The 21595-nt window shown below is 46.7% G+C and overlaps 1 protein-coding gene across 2 annotated transcripts in view; it reads right to left on the bottom strand.

Annotated features, from left to right (window-relative positions):
* sipa1l3 (signal-induced proliferation-associated 1 like 3) overlaps positions 1-21595 on the bottom strand; it is a 98598-nt gene that overhangs the window by 16820 nt on the left and 60183 nt on the right. For both annotated transcript variants that reach the window (XM_036961354.1, XM_036961355.1), the window contains exons 4-11: positions 21236-21366; positions 17969-18157; positions 17614-17788; positions 17055-17158; positions 12151-12308; positions 11449-12031; positions 11005-11103; positions 9029-9204 (exon numbers count right to left, since the gene is read on the bottom strand). In XM_036961354.1, coding sequence (XP_036817249.1) covers positions 9029-9204; positions 11005-11103; positions 11449-12031; positions 12151-12308; positions 17055-17158; positions 17614-17788; positions 17969-18157; positions 21236-21366 — 1615 coding nt within the window. The remainder of the gene's footprint in view (positions 1-9028; positions 9205-11004; positions 11104-11448; positions 12032-12150; positions 12309-17054; positions 17159-17613; positions 17789-17968; positions 18158-21235; positions 21367-21595) is intronic.

Below are 21595 nucleotides of genomic sequence, written 5' to 3'. Positions count from 1 at the left end.
AGTCAGTGGTACTGCAAGGCTACACCGTTCACACAGATTACACACAAACACCAGACAACAACTAGAAATGTCATAGCTGCTTACAACATGTCAGTGGCTACGCACACACACACACACACACACGCACACACACACACACACACACACACACACACGCAACCACGCACGCCGTCTCCGTCAGCATATTCCCTTTAGCATCATCCTCCTCCTCCTAACACACACACACACACACACACACAACCACACGCGCCGTCTCCGTCAGCATATTCCCTTTAGCATCATCCTCCTCCTCCTCCTCCTCCTCCTACAACACACACACACACACACACACACACACACACACACACACAAATGAGCTTCTTCAGGACTCCATCAGGACTCCATCCCCTACTGTAAAGGCCCCGGGTCAAGTGTGTGCGTTTCTACGAGCGCACGTACAGATAGAAGCCATGACCTGACCTCTCAGTCAGCCAGTTGTCGCTGGACAGAAGCACGGTAAGATAAACCGCTAATCTCATAAAGATTCTCTCGGTCAGCCTTTCATTCCTGTGTATGTGGCCTAGATGTGTCACCTTGCATCGAGTTTATACACGCGCAAGGCGTGCGGAAATGGTCGTTGTAGGCTAGACCACTCCAGTTAAACACTTTTATTGGTGCGATAACGGGCTTTTCTTCAACTTCCCCTAAACAGTCACGATCTGGACATTAGGAGTCACTGCACTACCAATAATACAATGAAGTGCACATGAACATTTCTTGGCAAATTCAAAGGAACACCCTCAATTACGTAATATCAGTTTCAGTGGGGTGTTCGTCTCCTTTTCGACTCAAGAGAGCGCGACAGGTTAAAGAGGCACCACACCGCCACAAACATCGTGGGGGCGGAGAGGTGAGAGGAGAGGAGGGACAGACGAGGGAAAATACAGATGAGGAGAGGACGGCGGGGGAAGGGAAGAGAGGAGAAAAGAAAGACAAAAAGAAGGCAGATAAAAAGAAGGGAAGAAAGGGACAGGATACATGAACAAATTAGAGGACATGGAAAAGGAGGGAAAGGGATGAGAAGTGGAGAAAGGGACAGGATACATGAACAAATTAGAGGACATGGAAAAGGAGGGAAAGGGATGAGAAGTGGAGAAAGGGACAGGATACATGAACAAATTAGAGGACATGGAAAAGGAGGGAAAGGGATGAGAAGTGGAGAAAGGGACAGGATACATGAACAAATTAGAGGACATGGAAAAGGAGGGAAAGGGATGAGAAGTGGAGAAAGGGACAGGATACATGAACAAATTAGAGGACATGGAAAAGGAGGGAAAGGGATGAGAAGTGGAGAAAGGGACAGGATACATGAACAAATTAGAGGACATGGAAAAGGAGGGAAAGGGATGAGAAGTGGAGAAAGGGACAGGATACATGAACAAATTAGAGGACATGGAAAAGGAGGGAAAGGGATGAGAAGTGGAGAAAGGGACAGGATACATGAACAAATTAGAGGACATGGAAAAGGAGGGAAAGGGATGAGAAGTGGAGAAAGGGACAGGATACATGAACAAATTAGAGGACATGGAAAAGGAGGGAAAGGGATGAGAAGTGGAGAAAGGGACAGGATACATGAACAAATTAGAGGACATGGAAAAGGAGGGAAAGGGATGAGAAGTGGAGAAAGGGACAGGATACATGAACAAATTAGAGGACATGGAAAAGGAGGGAAAGGGATGAGAAGTGGAGAAAGGGACAGGATACATGAACAAATTAGAGGACATGGAAAAGGAGGGAAAGGGATGAGAAGTGGAGAAAGGGACAGGATACATGAACAAATTAGAGGACATGGAAAAGGAGGGAAAGGGATGAGAAGTGGAGAAAGGGACAGGATACATGAACAAATTAGAGGACATGGAAAAGGAGGGAAAGGGATGAGAAGTGGAGAAAGGGACAGGATACATGAACAAATTAGAGGACATGGAAAAGGAGGGAAAGGGATGAGAAGTGGAGAAAGGGACAGGATACATGAACAAATTAGAGGACATGGAAAAGGAGGGAAAGGGATGAGAAGTGGAGAAAGGGACAGGATACATGAACAAATTAGAGGACATGGAAAAGGAGGGAAAGGGATGAGAAGTGGAGAAAGGGACAGGATACATGAACAAATTAGAGGACATGGAAAAGGAGGGAAAGGGATGAGAAGTGGAGAAAGGGACAGGATACATGAACAAATTAGAGGACATGGAAAAGGAGGGAAAGGGATGAGAAGTGGAGAAAGGGACAGGATACATGAACAAATTAGAGGACATGGAAAAGGAGGGAAAGGGATGAGAAGTGGAGAAAGGGACAGGATACATGAACAAATTAGAGGACATGGAAAAGGAGGGAAAGGGATGAGAAGTGGAGAAAGGGACAGGATACATGAACAAATTAGAGGACATGGAAAAGGAGGGAAAGGGATGAGAAGTGGAGAAAGGGACAGGATACATGAACAAATTAGAGGACATGGAAAAGGAGGGAAAGGGATGAGAAGTGGAGAAAGGGACAGGATACATGAACAAATTAGAGGACATGGAAAAGGAGGGAAAGGGATGAGAAGTGGAGAAAGGGACAGGATACATGAACAAATTAGAGGACATGGAAAAGGAGGGAAAGGGATGAGAAGTGGAGAAAGGGACAGGATACATGAACAAATTAGAGGACATGGAAAAGGAGGGAAAGGGATGAGAAGTGGAGAAAGGGACAGGATACATGAACAAATTAGAGGACATGGAAAAGGAGGGAAAGGGATGAGAAGTGGAGAAAGGGACAGGATACATGAACAAATTAGAGGACATGGAAAAGGAGGGAAAGGGATGAGAAGTGGAGAAAGGGACAGGATACATGAACAAATTAGAGGACATGGAAAAGGAGGGAAAGGGATGAGAAGTGGAGAAAGGGACAGGATACATGAACAAATTAGAGGACATGGAAAAGGAGGGAAAGGGATGAGAAGTGAAGAAAGGGACAGGATACATGAACAAATTAGAGGACATGGAAAAGGAGGGAAAGGGATGAGAAGTGGAGAAAGGGACAGGATACATGAACAAATTAGAGGACATGGAAAAGGAGGGAAAGGGATGAGAAGTGGAGAAAGGGACAGGATACATGAACAAATTAGAGGACATGGAAAAGGAGGGAAAGGGATGAGAAGTGAAGAAAGGGACAGGATACATGAACAAATTAGAGGACATGGAAAAGGAGGGAAAGGGATGAGAAGTGGAGAAAGGGACAGGATACATGAACAAATTAGAGGACATGGAAAAGGAGGGAAAGGGATGAGAAGTGAAGAAAGGGACAGGATACATGAACAAATTAGAGGACATGGAAAAGGAGGGAAAGGGATGAGAAGTGGAGAAAGGGACAGGATACATGAACAAATTAGAGGACATGGAAAAGGAGGGAAAGGGATGAGAAGTGGAGAAAGGGACAGGATACATGAACAAATTAGAGGACATGGAAAAGGAGGGAAAGGGATGAGAAGTGGAGAAAGGGACAGGATACATGAACAAATTAGAGGACATGGAAAAGGAGGGAAAGGGATGAGAAGTGGAGAAAGGGACAGGATACATGAACAAATTAGAGGACATGGAAAAGGAGGGAAAGGGATGAGAAGTGGAGAAAGGGACAGGATACATGAACAAATTAGAGGACATGGAAAAGGAGGGAAAGGGATGAGAAGTGGAGAAAGGGACAGGATACATGAACAAATTAGAGGACATGGAAAAGGAGGGAAAGGGATGAGAAGTGGAGAAAGGGACAGGATACATGAACAAATTAGAGGACATGGAAAAGGAGGGAAAGGGATGAGAAGTGGAGAAAGGGACAGGATACATGAACAAATTAGAGGACATGGAAAAGGAGGGAAAGGGATGAGAAGTGGAGAAAGGGACAGGATACATGAACAAATTAGAGGACATGGAAAAGGAGGGAAAGGGATGAGAAGTGGAGAAAGGGACAGGATACATGAACAAATTAGAGGACATGGAAAAGGAGGGAAAGGGATGAGAAGTGGAGAAAGGGACAGGATACATGAACAAATTAGAGGACATGGAAAAGGAGGGAAAGGGATGAGAAGTGGAGAAAGGGACAGGATACATGAACAAATTAGAGGACATGGAAAAGGAGGGAAAGGGATGAGAAGTGGAGAAAGGGACAGGATACATGAACAAATTAGAGGACATGGAAAAGGAGGGAAAGGGATGAGAAGTGGAGAAAGGGACAGGATACATGAACAAATTAGAGGACATGGAAAAGGAGGGAAAGGGATGAGAAGTGGAGAAAGGGACAGGATACATGAACAAATTAGAGGACATGGAAAAGGAGGGAAAGGGATGAGAAGTGGAGAAAGGGACAGGATACATGAACAAATTAGAGGACATGGAAAAGGAGGGAAAGGGATGAGAAGTGGAGAAAGGGACAGGATACATGAACAAATTAGAGGACATGGAAAAGGAGGGAAAGGGATGAGAAGTGGAGAAAGGGACAGGATACATGAACAAATTAGAGGACATGGAAAAGGAGGGAAAGGGATGAGAAGTGGAGAAAGGGACAGGATACATGAACAAATTAGAGGACATGGAAAAGGAGGGAAAGGGATGAGAAGTGGAGAAAGGGACAGGATACATGAACAAATTAGAGGACATGGAAAAGGAGGGAAAGGGATGAGAAGTGGAGAAAGGGACAGGATACATGAACAAATTAGAGGACATGGAAAAGGAGGGAAAGGGATGAGAAGTGGAGAAAGGGACAGGATACATGAACAAATTAGAGGACATGGAAAAGGAGGGAAAGGGATGAGAAGTGGAGAAAGGGACAGGATACATGAACAAATTAGAGGACATGGAAAAGGAGGGAAAGGGATGAGAAGTGGAGAAAGGGACAGGATACATGAACAAATTAGAGGACATGGAAAAGGAGGGAAAGGGATGAGAAGTGGAGAAAGGGACAGGATACATGAACAAATTAGAGGACATGGAAAAGGAGGGAAAGGGATGAGAAGTGGAGAAAGGGACAGGATACATGAACAAATTAGAGGACATGGAAAAGGAGGGAAAGGGATGAGAAGTGGAGAAAGGGACAGGATACATGAACAAATTAGAGGACATGGAAAAGGAGGGAAAGGGATGAGAAGTGGAGAAAGGGACAGGATACATGAACAAATTAGAGGACATGGAAAAGGAGGGAAAGGGATGAGAAGTGGAGAAAGGGACAGGATACATGAACAAATTAGAGGACATGGAAAAGGAGGGAAAGGGATGAGAAGTGGAGAAAGGGACAGGATACATGAACAAATTAGAGGACATGGAAAAGGAGGGAAAGGGATGAGAAGTGGAGAAAGGGACAGGATACATGAACAAATTAGAGGACATGGAAAAGGAGGGAAAGGGATGAGAAGTGGAGAAAGGGACAGGATACATGAACAAATTAGAGGACATGGAAAAGGAGGGAAAGGGATGAGAAGTGGAGAAAGGGACAGGATACATGAACAAATTAGAGGACATGGAAAAGGAGGGAAAGGGATGAGAAGTGGAGAAAGGGACAGGATACATGAACAAATTAGAGGACATGGAAAAGGAGGGAAAGGGATGAGAAGTGAAGAAAGGGACAGGATACATGAACAAATTAGAGGACATGGAAAAGGAGGGAAAGGGATGAGAAGTGGAGAAAGGGACAGGATACATGAACAAATTAGAGGACATGGAAAAGGAGGGAAAGGGATGAGAAGTGGAGAAAGGGACAGGATACATGAACAAATTAGAGGACATGGAAAAGGAGGGAAAGGGATGAGAAGTGAAGAAAGGGACAGGATACATGAACAAATTAGAGGACATGGAAAAGGAGGGAAAGGGATGAGAAGTGGAGAAAGGGACAGGATACATGAACAAATTAGAGGACATGGAAAAGGAGGGAAAGGGATGAGAAGTGAAGAAAGGGACAGGATACATGAACAAATTAGAGGACATGGAAAAGGAGGGAAAGGGATGAGAAGTGGAGAAAGGGACAGGATACATGAACAAATTAGAGGACATGGAAAAGGAGGGAAAGGGATGAGAAGTGGAGAAAGGGACAGGATACATGAACAAATTAGAGGACATGGAAAAGGAGGGAAAGGGATGAGAAGTGGAGAAAGGGACAGGATACATGAACAAATTAGAGGACATGGAAAAGGAGGGAAAGGGATGAGAAGTGGAGAAAGGGACAGGATACATGAACAAATTAGAGGACATGGAAAAGGAGGGAAAGGGATGAGAAGTGGAGAAAGGGACAGGATACATGAACAAATTAGAGGACATGGAAAAGGAGGGAAAGGGATGAGAAGTGGAGAAAGGGACAGGATACATGAACAAATTAGAGGACATGGAAAAGGAGGGAAAGGGATGAGAAGTGGAGAAAGGGACAGGATACATGAACAAATTAGAGGACATGGAAAAGGAGGGAAAGGGATGAGAAGTGGAGAAAGGGACAGGATACATGAACAAATTAGAGGACATGGAAAAGGAGGGAAAGGGATGAGAAGTGGAGAAAGGGACAGGATACATGAACAAATTAGAGGACATGGAAAAGGAGGGAAAGGGATGAGAAGTGGAGAAAGGGACAGGATACATGAACAAATTAGAGGACATGGAAAAGGAGGGAAAGGGATGAGAAGTGGAGAAAGGGACAGGATACATGAACAAATTAGAGGACATGGAAAAGGAGGGAAAGGGATGAGAAGTGAAGAAAGGGACAGGATACATGAACAAATTAGAGGACATGGAAAAGGAGGGAAAGGGATGAGAAGTGGAGAAAGGGACAGGATACATGAACAAATTAGAGGACATGGAAAAGGAGGGAAAGGGATGAGAAGTGGAGAAAGGGACAGGATACATGAACAAATTAGAGGACATGGAAAAGGAGGGAAAGGGATGAGAAGTGGAGAAAGGGACAGGATACATGAACAAATTAGAGGACATGGAAAAGGAGGGAAAGGGATGAGAAGTGGAGAAAGGGAAAGAAAATATGAATATAGCCTCTAGGTAGCGGACAAGAAGAGGAGAAGAGCTGGACAGGGGCAGATTGTCCTGTCCGTGTCTCTGTGTGTGATCTCTCCCCTATTATTTGACCTGGGTTAAGCTCAATCACACGGGCCTGGCCACCCTAAGCCCAAGACTGCTTCAGAAAACAACAAACACACACACACCACTACTACTACTACCGCTGCAGGCTAAAGTAAACAGAGCACACACACAGAGGGGACATCGCAACATCACATGCACGGTCTGTATGAAAGATACCAGGAGACACTGTATGGGTAGAATGATGGGAATATGGTGGTCTCTCGATCAGTCTCAAACACATACCAGTGAGTGTACTAACCAACCTTGTAAGGGGAAAACAATTTGATCCCACACAAATATAACTGCCAATGTCAAGTCACGAAACAACCCTCACACACACACAGACACTCGATAAGAACATGTACGGTGCACACACACCAGAGCACCAACCTTAGAGACAGAAAACACCGGTGCCCACTTCCAGAGACCGCTCCATCGCAATGGCCGGCCTGACAGCTGGAGCTCTCTCTCTCTCTCACACACACACATTCCGCGAGCAAACACACACCCTCTCTCGCTACTGCATCTCTATATTGCTCTCCTGTCCACAGCGCACACCGGGAGGGGAGAGAAAGAGGAAGAAGTGAAGGCAGTTCCCTTTTCTCTCTCCCACCCACTTGGCTTCTCCCACCTGAGAGGTGTTCAGACACGTCTTCCCATCCAAGCTCCTCTACACCGCTGCCCTACTGTACACACACTGCCTCTCTCTGTCTCCCCCCTCCTCTTCTACCCCTCTTCATTCAAACAGAGCACGCGGTTTTAATTCATCGCCTCTATATATTTCTTTATTTTCCCGCAGATTCCAGGCGTTAATCTCAGGCAATCTGTTTTCCTGGCACACTATAGAAAACGAGCGTGATAGAGAGAGAGAGAGGGGGGGGGGGGGGGGAAGTGGTAGAGAGAGATGTGGGGGTGAGGTGAAAAAGAGAGGGTGGAACAGAAAGAGTGAAATACAAGAATAATTATGTAGTGTGTGTAGAGGAGTGAGCGTGTGTGTGTGTATCAAATGGGTTTAAGTCATGCAATTAAACTGCCTTAAACATTAAAGAAGTCCAACCACTGTGCCCTCACACAGCCCCGGCAGCACAATTACTGTATTTAGCAAACCCCAACTCAATCAAGAACAGACATCCTGCTCCATGTGACCCTGACTACAGAGCAGCACACTCGGAGGGGGGTGGGGGGTCCAAAATGGCACCCTATTCCTTATATAGTGCACCACTTTTAACCAGAGCCCTATGGGCCCTATTCAAAAGTCTTTGCACTAAATAGGGGAAAGGGTGCCATTCGGGAAACACCCAAGCTGGGCTATATATCGAGTAGAGACTAGTCCCACTGTGTGTAGTCAGTGCATATTCATCTCAGTAACATTCAACCCCACACTATTTAATAGAGCCTCATTATCCCACTGTACTCAAGGCCCATACTCAGATGAAAGGTTGAGAGGAACGGAGCCAACAAAAGAAAAGAGATGGGGGAAGGGGAGATAGCAAGAGAGATAAAGAGTGAGAGGCACGTAAAAAAACACAGGCAATACAGGCAGACAGCGAGAAGGGGAACAAGAAAGCTTGAAAGGATATTGTGTACTCATTCCATTGATTATTATTTCGTTCTATCCGTCTCTTTCTTTCCCTCTCCTCTTTCACCACGTCCAGGAATTCACACATGTTCAGACCATGTGCCTCTCGCCTCTCTTTCACACACTCCCACTCAAAACTCTCCACAGAACAGAGACGTCTGGCCAGCATATCTCAGCTCTGTTGGTGTTGCTGTGTGTTGTGATTCTCCTCTCTCTGCAACACATCCTTCGGAGGCAGGATGATGCTTTGACACAAACACATTCATATTCACACACAGACACTCAAAAGTGCACACACACTCAAACACATGGGCACAAACACACTGACCTGCGGGGCCCTCCCTCCTCGTAGGGTGGTATGATCACCACTTTAACGGTGACCGACGTCCTCAGTAGGTCGATCATCTGCTCGTGTGTCAGGGTTACCGCGGCAACCTTGCAGATCTCCACCAACCGGCTGCCCTGCCTCAGCCCCGCCTGCCAGGCAAAGCCGTACTCCTCCACCTAAAGCAGGTAAAAAAAGAAGTAAATAAATAAATAAATAAAAATATCTATCTATCTATCTATCTATCTATATCTATATCTATATATACAGTGCCTTGCGAAAGTATTCGGCCCCCTTGAACTTTGCGACCTTTTGCCACATTTCAGGCTTCAAACATAAAGATATAAAACTGTATTTTTTTGTGAAGAATCAACAACAAGCGGGACACAATCATGAAGTGGAACGACATTTATTGGATATTTCAAACCTTTTTAACAAATTTAAAAAACTGAAAAATTGGGCGTGCAAAATTATTCAGCCCCTTTACTTTCAGTGCAGCAAACTCTCTCCAGAAGTTCAGTGAGGATCTCTGAATGATCCAATGTTGACCTAAATGACTAATGATGATAAATACAATCCACCTGTGTGTAATCAAGTCTCCGTATAAATGCACCTGCACTGTGATAGTCTCAGAGGTCCGTCAAAAGCGCAGAGAGCATCATGAAGAACAAGGAACACACCAGGCAGGTCCGAGATACTGTTGTGAAGAAGTTTAAAGCCGGATTTGGATACAAAAAGATTTCCCAAGCTTTAAACATCCCAAGGAGCACTGTGCAAGCGATAATATTAAAATGGAAGGAGTATCAGACCACTGCAAATCTACCAAGACCTGGCCGTCCCTCTAAACTTTCAGCTCATACAAGGAGAAGACTGATCAGAGATGCAGCCAAGAGGCCCATGATCACTCTGGATGAACTGCAGAGATCTACAGCTGAGGTGGGAGACTCTGTCCATAGGACAACAATCAGTCGTATATTGCACAAATCTGGCCTTTATGGAAGAGTGGCAAGAAGAAAGCCATTTCTTAAAGATATCCATAAAAAGTGTTGTTTAAAGTTTGCCACAAGCCACCTGGGAGACACACCAAACATGTGGAAGAAGGTGCTCTGGTCAGATGAAACCAAAATTGAACTTTTTGGCAACAATGCAAAACGTTATGTTTGGCGTAAAAGCAACACAGCTGAACACACCATCCCCACTGTCAAACACGGTGGTGGCAGCATCATGGTTTGGGCCTGCTTTTCTTCAGCAGGGACAGGGAAGATGGTTAAAATTGATGGGAAGATGGATGGAGCCAAATACAGGACCATTCTGGAAGAAAACCTGATGGAGTCTGCAAAAGACCTGAGACTGGGACGGAGATTTGTCTTCCAACAAGACAATGATCCAAAACATAAAGCAAAATCTACAATGGAATGGTTCAAAAATAAACATATCCAGGTGTTAGAATGGCCAAGTCAAAGTCCAGACCTGAATCCAATCGAGAATCTGTGGAAAGAACTGAAAACTGCTGTTCACAAATGCTCTCCATCCAACCTCACTGAGCTCGAGCTGTTTTGCAAGGAGGAATGGGAAAAAATGTCAGTCTCTCGATGTGCAAAACTGATAGAGACATAGCCCAAGCGACTTACAGCTGTAATCGCAGCAAAAGGTGGTGCTACAAAGTATTAACTTAAGGGGGCTGAACAATTTTGCACGCCCAATTTTTCAGTTTTTGATTTGTTAAAAAAGTTTGAAATATCCAATAAATGTCGTTCCACTTCATGATTGTGTCCCACTTGTTGTTGATTCTTCACAAAAAAATACAGTTTTATATCTTTATGTTTGAAGCCTGAAATGTGGCAAAAGGTCGCAAAGTTCAAGGGGGCCGAATATTTTCGCAAGGCACTGTGTATATATATATATATATATAATATAAATTCACAATGAATTTTTATGGACTTGACAGAAATATAGTTTTTGAAGGAATGGGAAAGTACCTCAGCCACGGTGCCATCCAGCCTGACGTGGAACCCCAGCTGTCCCAGGCCGTTCCTCCTCAGAGTCATATCCACCGTCTCACAGCCCACCGTCAGCGCCTGGGGAGAGAGGGAGGGAGGAGAGCCTAGGAGCTTTAAGCAAATAAAAAGGCTTCAAAAAAGAATGGTGGTTTTAAATGCATCATTAAATACATAATCACACAAAACAGCCAAACGTGGATTTTTTTTTGGTTTTGAACAGCGAATCACGGTCACCTTAGCCTGGGTGGCTGTCTGTCTGCTTTAGCAAACTCTTAATTGTCTTACGCAACAATGTAGGGAAGTGGTACCCAGGCTATTTCTTCTAGAAAAAAAATCCAGTTGAACTCTTCCCTACCCCGGTGCCTCTTACACCACCATACATGTGGTAAACCTTCCCCAGCTCTATGACCTCTGCCCGCTCACCTTTAACCTCTGCACCACCTCCCTGATGTCCTGAGCAAAGCCCTCGGGGACTCGGACGGCGATGTGGTCTCCTCTCCCGTAGAAGATCTTCAGCGCCAGCCTCTCCGGCGTCCAGCCGATCACGTCGATGCAGAAGCAGTTGAACACCACTTCCTTGGTGTTGCAGTCTGCCAGGAGGATGTACTCTGCCGACACGCCCAGAGCGCAGGAGATCTCCGTCCCGCCGCCACTGAAGTCCTGGGCCAGCACCCTCCACGCCACCGCCCCGGCCGCTCCCAACTCGGCCCCCTCCCTCGCCCGCGCCCGCTCTCTCTTCTTCGACGCCAGCGAGATGAGGTTGTTGAGTTTGCCCGCGGAGTCGAGCGGCGTACTGCTCACACAGTTCTCGGCTAAGTCTCTGAGGTACTCCTGTCGCGTGCGCGTGGCCATGGTGTGGAACTTCTCTGACTTGTGCGCGGCGCTCTCTGCATTGATCACCTTGGCCAAGAGGAAGTTGCGGAAGGCTTCAGGGTCACGGAACGTCACCCCGCTGGGGATGGGCGGGCCGAAGGGAGGCACGTCCTTCATGCGCGTCACAGCCACACTGAGGAGAGAGGGGTAAAAAAATAAAAATAATAATTAAAAAAATAAATCATCAACAAACCCACCAATAACAGCAGCATAATGAATGCCATGGTGAGAGTTGGTGTGCCCCCCCCCTACCTGTAGCAAGTTCCGTCAGAGCAGGGGTTGTGCACGCGGACGATGACGAACACGTGCTGGAAGTGGGAGCGGATGTTCTGAGGGGTGAAGGGCAGCGCTCCCGGCTCCTGGAAGATTATTGTGACGATGTCGTTCCCTATGTGCCTCTTCCTCAGGAGCTGAAGGAGAAAAAGGAGAGGGGGGGGGGGGGGGGGGGGGGGGGGTGAGAGGAACAAAAAGGAACGTGTGAAAGAGGGAGACAGAAAGGAGTGCGAGCGAGGGTGGAGGTAAGCACACAGAGTTGGCAGAGGGAGAGACAGACCGAAGGAGGGAGGAGAGCGAGCGGGGGAGACAGAACAAGTACAAGTGAACATGAGTGAGCCAGAATTGGCACTATGAGCTCACTTGACTCACTATCGCACCATTATATTGTTAGGGAATATAAGGTAGCTTCAGTTTGACAGGGGTTTCATCCTCCAGGGTAAGGAGCTTTTTTCAGGAGTTTATTGAATTTTATTTTAACTGATTAGGAAAAACAGGTCCCATCATAACCCTAAAATGAATCACTGTCAATACCTTATAGGGTCCAGAGTTTTCCTAGTTAGGTTAACATATAAGGAAAAACTCCAGGCCCCAGGGGGAAAGTTGTCAGTGTGCAGTTGTCAGGTATCGTCAGGTATGTGGATGATAAGGGCTTTATTCAGGAATATTTCTTGGGCTACTTTGATGTGTCAAGTGGGCGAGATACAGTCTGTTTGACTTGATGAATTTTTGTCTGAGTTTAAGTTCATAGAGAAACTCGTTGTCCAAACCTACGATGGTGCAGCTGTAATGGAATGTATCTGCTATTTGTATTTACAGCGAAGTCCCCTCTTGTTCCCTGAGTAAGAGTTGATGACTACTCCACTCCACTACCATTGTCAACTTTCTTCTGACACGAACTGAAGCCATGTCTAATGTGCCCGCTCATCCACTGTTACATTTAATGTTTCCTCTCCAAGTACTGTGAGTACCCTTATCAATTGCGTCTCATTACTGTATGTAGAGTCAATCACAAACACAATCACATTACACATCATTGATTTTACTCCTTGCTTGGACTAACTCATTCTTAGATCTTTTGTCTAACTGTGTAGTGTGATTGTTTTTAGCCTTCCCAGTCAAATCCTGTCCAGCATTGGTCAAGCCTCTGAACACCTCAACTCATGCCTCATACCCTCATTCAATCCCTGCTGTGATCCCTTTCCAACACGGTGTAAGTAGCCCTCTCATTCCCCATAACACTGTACAATAAATGTATTTATTAAATGCTTTAGGTTAAAATACTTCGACTTTGACGATTTTTGAAAAACACTGTCGTCTCCATGCGTTCCGCGCCTATACCGTGGGTCTACTCCATTTTTCAGGTCACCAGCCTCCACTGGTGTGAATGTCAGTCACACAGTGACAGAATCCATCCTGTGTCTATTTGCGGTGTAACAGTGTGAAAGTGTAAATTATATAAGACAGCATAAAACTCACACACACACACACACACACACAAAGGAGCTCTGTATGCCTGAGACACACGTTCTGCCTGGGGCTGGACAACTGTCAGGGGCCCCTGGGGTCCGGATGTACTGGAGATCCTCCTCTCCTCTCTAGGCCCTTGCCCTTAGTCACATTCACCTCTTCTCTTGCTCTCGTTTTGACTCTCCTCCTCTCTCTGGCACATAACATGACTCTTTATTGACTACCTGACTCTCTAACAGGTCTCTCCCTCTCCTCTCTGAGTGAGGGTTTATTGGTGATCAACACTGACACCTAGAGGTTGCACGGCAGAAGTAAAACATGTTGCTGCTGTTGCCTTTGAGCCCCTGGATGGAGTAAGTGTGCTGAATATTCATCTATTCTCTGCCATTGTACCATTTACACACCCACACGCCTATAAAAGTAGTTCAGTCAGTCAGGCACACGTACACATATAGCGTAACCACAGAGTTTTTGTGCCCAGAGGCGCAACGTCGCGATACTTCTGGGAATGCGTTTGGAAGCCGACTGACCAGGGTTTGGCAGACAATGGGAGAAGTGAGGAAGTCGTCCTTAGTTGTTCATTTTCTTGAATTCTAAAGGCAAAACCTAGATTTGAACAAATATCTTAAGTAGCTGGACCTGTCATTACTACAACCTTGTGAAACTGACAGGTATGATTTTCTTTTAATATCGAAGGAGTGACGTTAATTTGACAGCCTGCACATGCGTAATTCGGCAAGGCATGACCATTAGACCCGATGGAGGGTTTTTGCACATGAGCTATGCTAGCTAACGTCACCTTCACGTGTGATTGGGGATTTCTATTGTAGAAGCAGTTTCTGCTGATCTTTATACTGTACAATCTTTGGCGTAACCAAAGACTGTACAGTATGAAGACTGTACATTATGAAGATACATCGTTTAGATTTTATTCATCAAACTCATTATTTAATGGAAGACATACAAGACCACTGATAATCTCCCTCGATCTGGGGCTCCACACAAGATCTCACCCCGTGGGGTCAAAATGATCACAAGAATGGTGAGCAAAAATCCCAGAACCACACGGGGGGGACCTAGTGAATGACCTGCAGAGAGCTGGGACCAAAGTAACAAAGCCTACCATCAGTAACACACTACGCCGCCAGGGACTCAAATCCTGCAGTGCCAGACGTGTCCCCCTGCTTAAGCCAGTACATGTCCAGGCCCGTCTGAAGTTTGCTAGAGAGCATTTGGATGATCCAGAAGAAGATTGGGAGAATGTCACATGGTCAAATGAAACCAAAATATAACTTTTTGGGAGAACTTTCACAATTGGTGGCTGACTAAATACTTTTTTTGCCCCACTGTAGCTGAAACTGAGTTTTCATAACCTACCAATTCACATACAGTGCATTCCAAAGTACTCAGACCCCTTGACTGACAAAAATGTTGCTGTTAGCAACAGTTAGCATGTTTTAGCAACTATTAGAATGTATCCACTACACAGTGGGGCAAAAAAGTATTTAGGGGGCAAAAAAGTATATATATGAAGTGCTCAGTGACTTTCAACGTGGCACCGTCATAGGATGCCACCTTTCCAACAAGTTAGGTTTGTCAAATTTCTGCCCTGCTAGAGCTGCCCCGGTCAACTGTAAGTGCTGTTATTGTGAGGTGGAAACATCTAAGAGGAACAACGGCTCAGCCGCAAAGTGGTAGGCCACACAAGCTCACAGAACGGGACCGCTGAGTGATGAAAAGCGTGTCAAAATCACCTGTCCTCGGTTGCAAGACTCAATTTAGAGTTCAAAACTGCCTCTGGAAGCAACATCAGCACAAAAACTGTTCGTCTGGAGCTTCATGAAATGGGTTTCCATGGCCGAGCAGCTTCACACAAGACTTAGATTATTATGAGCAATGCCAAGCGTCGGCTGGAGTTGTGTAAAGCTCGCCGCCATTGGACTCTGGAGCAGTGGAAACGTGTCCTCTGGAGTGATGAATCATACTTCACAATCTGGCAGTCCGACGGACGAATCTGGGTTTAGCGGATGCCAGAACACGACCTGCCCGAATGCATAGTGCCAACTGTAAAGTTTGGTGGATGAGGAATAATGGAATGGGGCTGCTTTTCATGGTTCGGGCCCCTTAGTTCCAGTGAAGGGAAATCTTAATGCTACAGCATACAATGACATTCTAGACAATTTTGTGCTTCCAACTTTGTGGCAACAGTTTGGGGAAGCCCCTTTCCTTGTTTCAGCAATGCCCCAATGCACAAATTGAGGTCCATACAGAAATGATTTGTCCAGGTCAGTGTGGAAGAACTTGACTGGCCTGCACAGAGCCCTGACCTCAACCCCATCGAACACCTTTGGGATGAATTGGAACGCCGACTGCGAGCCAGACCTAAATCGCCCAACATCAGTGCCCGACCTCACTAATGCTCTTGTGGCTGAATGGAAGCTCGTCCCAGCAGCAACGTTCCAACATCTAGTGGAATGCCTTCCCAGAACAGTGGAGGCTGGTATAACAGCAAAGGGGGAGGACGAACTCCATATTAATACCATGCAGGTGTCCACATACATTTGGCCATGTGGTGTATGTGCTAGCAACAGTTACTGTACAGTTGGCATGCATTTAATGAACATAAATACCGTTAGCAGCACATTACAAATATAAGCACACTCGTGGGGTTTATATGACCTTGTACATTCACCCACATTAAGTTCTCATGCAAACACTTGGGCAAACGATTTTAAACATACACGCACGCGCACACAAGAAATGCCGAGCTTAACAACCGACGCACAGTTTCACTCGCACACACCGTTAACACAACGCCCTGAGGGATATGTCGGAAGGCAGCTTTATTTAGAGCAGAAAGGGAAACCTAGAGCCCGAGCCCCACCCAGCTTCGATCCGGTTATAAGAGAGAGAGAGAGAGAGAGAGAGAGAGAGAGAGAAAGAGAGAGGACTGAAAAGGCCATTCAAAAAGGGAACAAAGACTCCAGGAAAAACACCACAGACACAGAATTGAAGAGGAACGCCAGTCTAAAAGAGAGGGAGAGAAGTTCTATTTCACGAGCAGCCGCAATTGTCCATGTCCGAGCCAGACAAACTATAGAACAGAGCTACAACAAAACCACATTACACAAACACAGGACAGTTTATAACCCTTCCTGTCTCGGTCCGCCATGTGTCTTCTGAATCTGAGCTATAACACTCAACGGTGACACTCGGACGGACGTCCAAAGGATTAGTGAGACTTTGACAATGGCCACGCCACCCTGAGTACCCTTTGGGTCATCTGGAAGAGTGCCTGACCCCTGTAACTACACCTGTGGGATTGACCAGACAACAATACTAGATAGAAGGGGAGTTGAAGGTGTTTGGGGTGGGCTGTGGTAGACCATGGTGTGTGTGTGTGTTGGTCTCACCTGCTGTGGGTTGTTGGGCATGTAGGGCAGCATGGTGGACACGTGGAACATGACCTCATAGCCCTGGTAGGTGGTGTACAGGGAGTGGGTTCCCGTCGAGTCAGCTGGGGGAAACCGAGAGAGAGAGAGAGAGCAACACACACAAACATACGCACAAGCAAACACACAGTTAACGTTCCGTTATCCTGTCCCAGTTCAGCACCAGGGCATGACCTCAACAAATAAAGGAACACCACATTAAAAAAAACACAGTCTGTCGAGACTCTTTCTAAACGGTTGACTTCACAGGCTGTGACGCAGCAACTGTGTTTTTATATCCATGAGCCATTTGACAGGAATCACTCATTTTACTCAGTGTTCACACCTGGGCCTTAAGTTCCATCATTACAAAAACTACATTTAACCATTAGGAAGGCATGCAGAAAACTGTGCTGACATTGGGCACGCACATTCGCCTGCACACACACCCTACTACGCACCCCCCCACACACACACACAAACAAGACACAAACACCAACGAACACAAACACCCTACCCTCCCACACACACAGACACGTACTCTTAGTGTCCAGCTGGGCGGCGTAGTTGGTGAAGCCTCGGAGGCACACCTGCTCCCCTAGCAGGTCCATGAAGGCAGAGAAGGCGGGCGTGGCCTCTTCGTTGTTATACATCTCCTCTTCGGTGCTCTGCCCTGCCCGACACAGCAGCACTCCCACCTTGTGCTTCTGACTCAGCTACACCGGAGAAGAAACAAATATTAGGCCGCATTCACACGCGGCTGCCGCGCCCCCGGCGCAAACAGAGACACACCTATCTGCCGTTTATGACCGTAGCTATAGGAGGTGATATCAGAGGTGATAAAAAGACAGAGATGTCACTTAACTCGCGCCTGAGACCATGGCCCGCCGACTCACCCCCTGTTCGTCCAGTTTGAGGAGCTGCTCGGTGACCTTGGGCGTGCTGAGAGCCAGGCGCAGGCAGGACACACTGAGCTCCGGGACCACCTGCTCCAGCACCTCCTTCAGGGGGAGACCCCGCACCGTGCCGTGCCTCCCCGTGGAGGCCACCGCATCCTCCAGGATGGACCCCCGCAACGTCACCAGCTACACACACACACACACACACACACACGGAGGACATGGGAGTGATAGAGATGTGAAACACACACAAAAAGGTAAGATGAGACGTACTTTATTGTCCATTAACTTGAAGAGAACTTGCTCACATCTATGTCTCTGGAAGTTGTTTTGAGACAAAAAGGACAAATGTCTTCAGTAGATGAATATCTGCAATCTTTAAAAGCTTCTTACTGCCATGCACCTGAGTGAACCCTACAGGGGAGACCGGTACTCGGGGTGTTTCCAGACAGCGGGGCTATAATAATCTCAGGTGCTGAGAGAGCTGTATTTTATTCAATGTATTCAGAGAGACCACGGCACCGTGCTTCATTAAAACTGCAACACACTGCCGAGGAGCTGGAGGGGACGAGAGAGTGCTTCACCTTAACGAAGTCAAGGGTTTTTGTTGTGGGGGAAAAGAAACCCCTAAATAGTGCAGGTTAAATTCCAACTATTCAGATGACCTTCTGGCACAACACAGAGCTACTCAAGTCGTTTCTCAGATGCTGAGCCAATAGTTGCCAATAACCTGTCGTCGAACTATTCATATCGTGTTTCCCCCGGTGACCTTTAACCTCTGACAATTGTCTCCAACCCAATCTCTCCCCCTTGGAGGCAGGATGGGGAACCCTTATGTTGGTGTCCAGTAGTGGCTGACTGCACCAACCTGGGGCATCTGTAGGGTATGTGTAACAATGTGTTTGAGTGCACGTGGACGTGTGCGATTGAGTGTGCATCGTGTGGTTATAGCATGCTGTGTCAGCGTCGTTCAATCTTCAATGAATGAGGGAAGGGGGGGTTGTGGGCTGGCTGGCTGGCTGTCTGTCTATCTGGGAACCAAGGACAGGCCTGAGTGGAGCGTTTGTGTGAGCTGATCTCTGTAGACACAGGCGGCGGAGCTGCCCATTGTTCCATAGGGGCTAAGGCGCTGAGGCCAGGCAGCCATGTAATCCAGCTAAAAACAACAGGGAGGGCAGCAGCTAGCCAGAGGGGCACAGTCACTCACTGGACACTATTGGAAAGTACTATTAAGATGGCTATTTGTGCAGTGGTCAGTCAATCTGTCAATCAGTCTCTGAGTATTCAGACCCCTTGACTTTTTCCACATTTTGTTACGTTACAGCCTTTTTCTAAAATGGAGTGAATTAGTCTCCCCCCCCATCAATCTACACACAATACCTCATAATGACAAAGCAAAAAAACGGAAGCGCGGCGGGACATATCACATTTATATAAGTATTCAGACCCTTTACTCAATACTTTGTTGAAGCACCTTTGGCAGCACCTTTCAAGTTTGAGCTCTGGCTGGGCCATTCAGAGACATGTCCCGAAGCCACTCCTGCATTGTCTTGGCTGTGTGCTTAGGGTCGTTGTCCTGTTGGAAGGTGAACCTTTGCCCCAGTCGGAGGTCCTGAGTGCTTTGGAGCAGGTTTTCATCAAGGATCTCTGTACTTTGCTTCGTTCGTCTTTCCCTCGATCCGGACTAGTCTCCTAGTCTCTGCCACTGAAAAATCCCCACAGCATGATGCTGCCACCACCATCCTTCACCGTAGGGATGGTGCCAGGTCTCCTTCAGTCGTGACTCTTGGCATTCAGGCCAAAGAGATCAATCTTGGTTTCATCAGACCAGAGAATCTTGTTTCTCATGGTCTGGGAGTCCTTTAGGTGCCTTTTGGCAAGCGGGCTGTCATGTGGCTTTTACTGAGGAGTGGCTTCCGTCTGGCCACTCTACCTTAAAAGGCCTGATTGGTGGAATGCTGCAGAGATGGTTGTCCTTCTGGAAACAGGATGCACTGGAGCTCAATTTCGAGTCTCATAGCAAAGAGTCTGAATACTTAAGTAAATAAAGTATGTTTTCGCTTTGTCATTATGGGCTATTGTGTGTAGATTGAGTATTTAAAAAAAAATATATATATATTTTTTAGAGTAAGGCTGCAACGTACATTTTTTTTGTGGAAAAAGTCAAGGGGTCTGAATACTTTCCGAATGCATTGTACAAGAAACATCCTGAGAGAACTTGAGTGTGCAGGAAAGGTAGTGCCAGGTACATGTGGACTCTTAGAGTGCCCTAAAAATAGTGGCCTGGATTGTTTATGGGCTTTTCCACATGAATATTTCAGTGGTGCCCTAGTTTGTTAATGGGAGATCCCCGCACACTTGGTCCACACTTGGTGTTTATAATCTACTAAAGAGGACTTTGGTAATGCTAGACGGCCAATCATAGAGAATGCCCTGTCCCAGGCCTGGAGGGGTGGTGATCCAATCAGAGCACATCTTTGCTTGCCTGGCTACCCAGACTCATTGCTCCGGCCAAACACTACGCTGTACGTACAGACGTTAGTTTCTTCTCCACAATGAGTCTGGATCTGAGGACCTCCCCAACCCTTTACCGAAAGCGAACACATTGGTCTGATTGGTCCAGAAACCAATGGGTTGGGCCAGAGTTAGAACACACGTGGGTAAAGTGGCGGTTTGACAATGTGTCATTGGCTTTGATACTCTGATCAGGTAGAGACGATCTAAATCGCTGATGACTTTGTTTTGTACACCGCACCTATTCACCACAACTGACTTCAACGATGGCCGTCTCAGACTAAAGCATGAAGCGATCCACAGCGCAACTGAAAGAAGGAGTTGTCTGGCTACATCTTTGCTTCGAATGAAGAGGTTTGACCTATCACTAGCTGGGGTATGAGTGGAGAGAGGCCTACCAGTGGACCGGGGCCGGGCTTAGCTGTTCTGAGCAGGGCCTGGTCAGGTGGAAATTTCCACTGGCAGAGAATGGAGGGATTGGAGAGAGGAGGGGAGGTAAGAGTGCGAGGGGAAGGTGTGAAGGGAGAGGGTAGTGTGGGGTGGAGCCAGGATGAGCCGTGGTGACTCGCTGAGGTCCAGTCCAGGCATAAATAACAGCGTCCAAAAAACGCACACTCCCACACTGTGTCTCAAGCGCACTCTGCCTACTCAAACGACACACACATTTGGCAGCGTCAATATTCAGCCTACTCGGTGTTCCATCTAGCTGTGTGTGGGCAGACAGTGGGAGGCGGAGGTGGGTGTTAGTACCTCACTGGTTCTGGCGATGACGCGGTACTGGTACTGGTCCTTCAGGTCTTTAGTGTCGTCCAGTTTCTCCCTGCGGATACTCACAGCCACCGGACCCAGCTTGTCGTCCGTGCCAAAGTAGTTTGAGTGCTCTGCAGTGACACACAGGGAGAGAGTGTGTTCACAACATGTCTGAACATGCCTTTGGTACTGTTGAACACCGTGTATTGATCATTGCAATAACAGCCTTTGGACATGGAAAAATGGAGGAGTGAAAGGAGATGGAGAGAGAGAACAGGCTCAGAGCGGAGGAGGGAAAGAGAAGAGACCGAAGGGTGGAGTGTCAGAACAGTGCTTGCCGTGCTTGTATGTGGTTTCAAT

The sequence above is a fragment of the Oncorhynchus mykiss genome, chromosome 24 (assembly GCF_013265735.2).
Source record: "Oncorhynchus mykiss isolate Arlee chromosome 24, USDA_OmykA_1.1, whole genome shotgun sequence".
NCBI classification, from domain to species: domain Eukaryota; kingdom Metazoa; phylum Chordata; class Actinopteri; order Salmoniformes; family Salmonidae; genus Oncorhynchus; species Oncorhynchus mykiss.
This window is presented reverse-complemented; position numbering and strand designations above follow the sequence as displayed.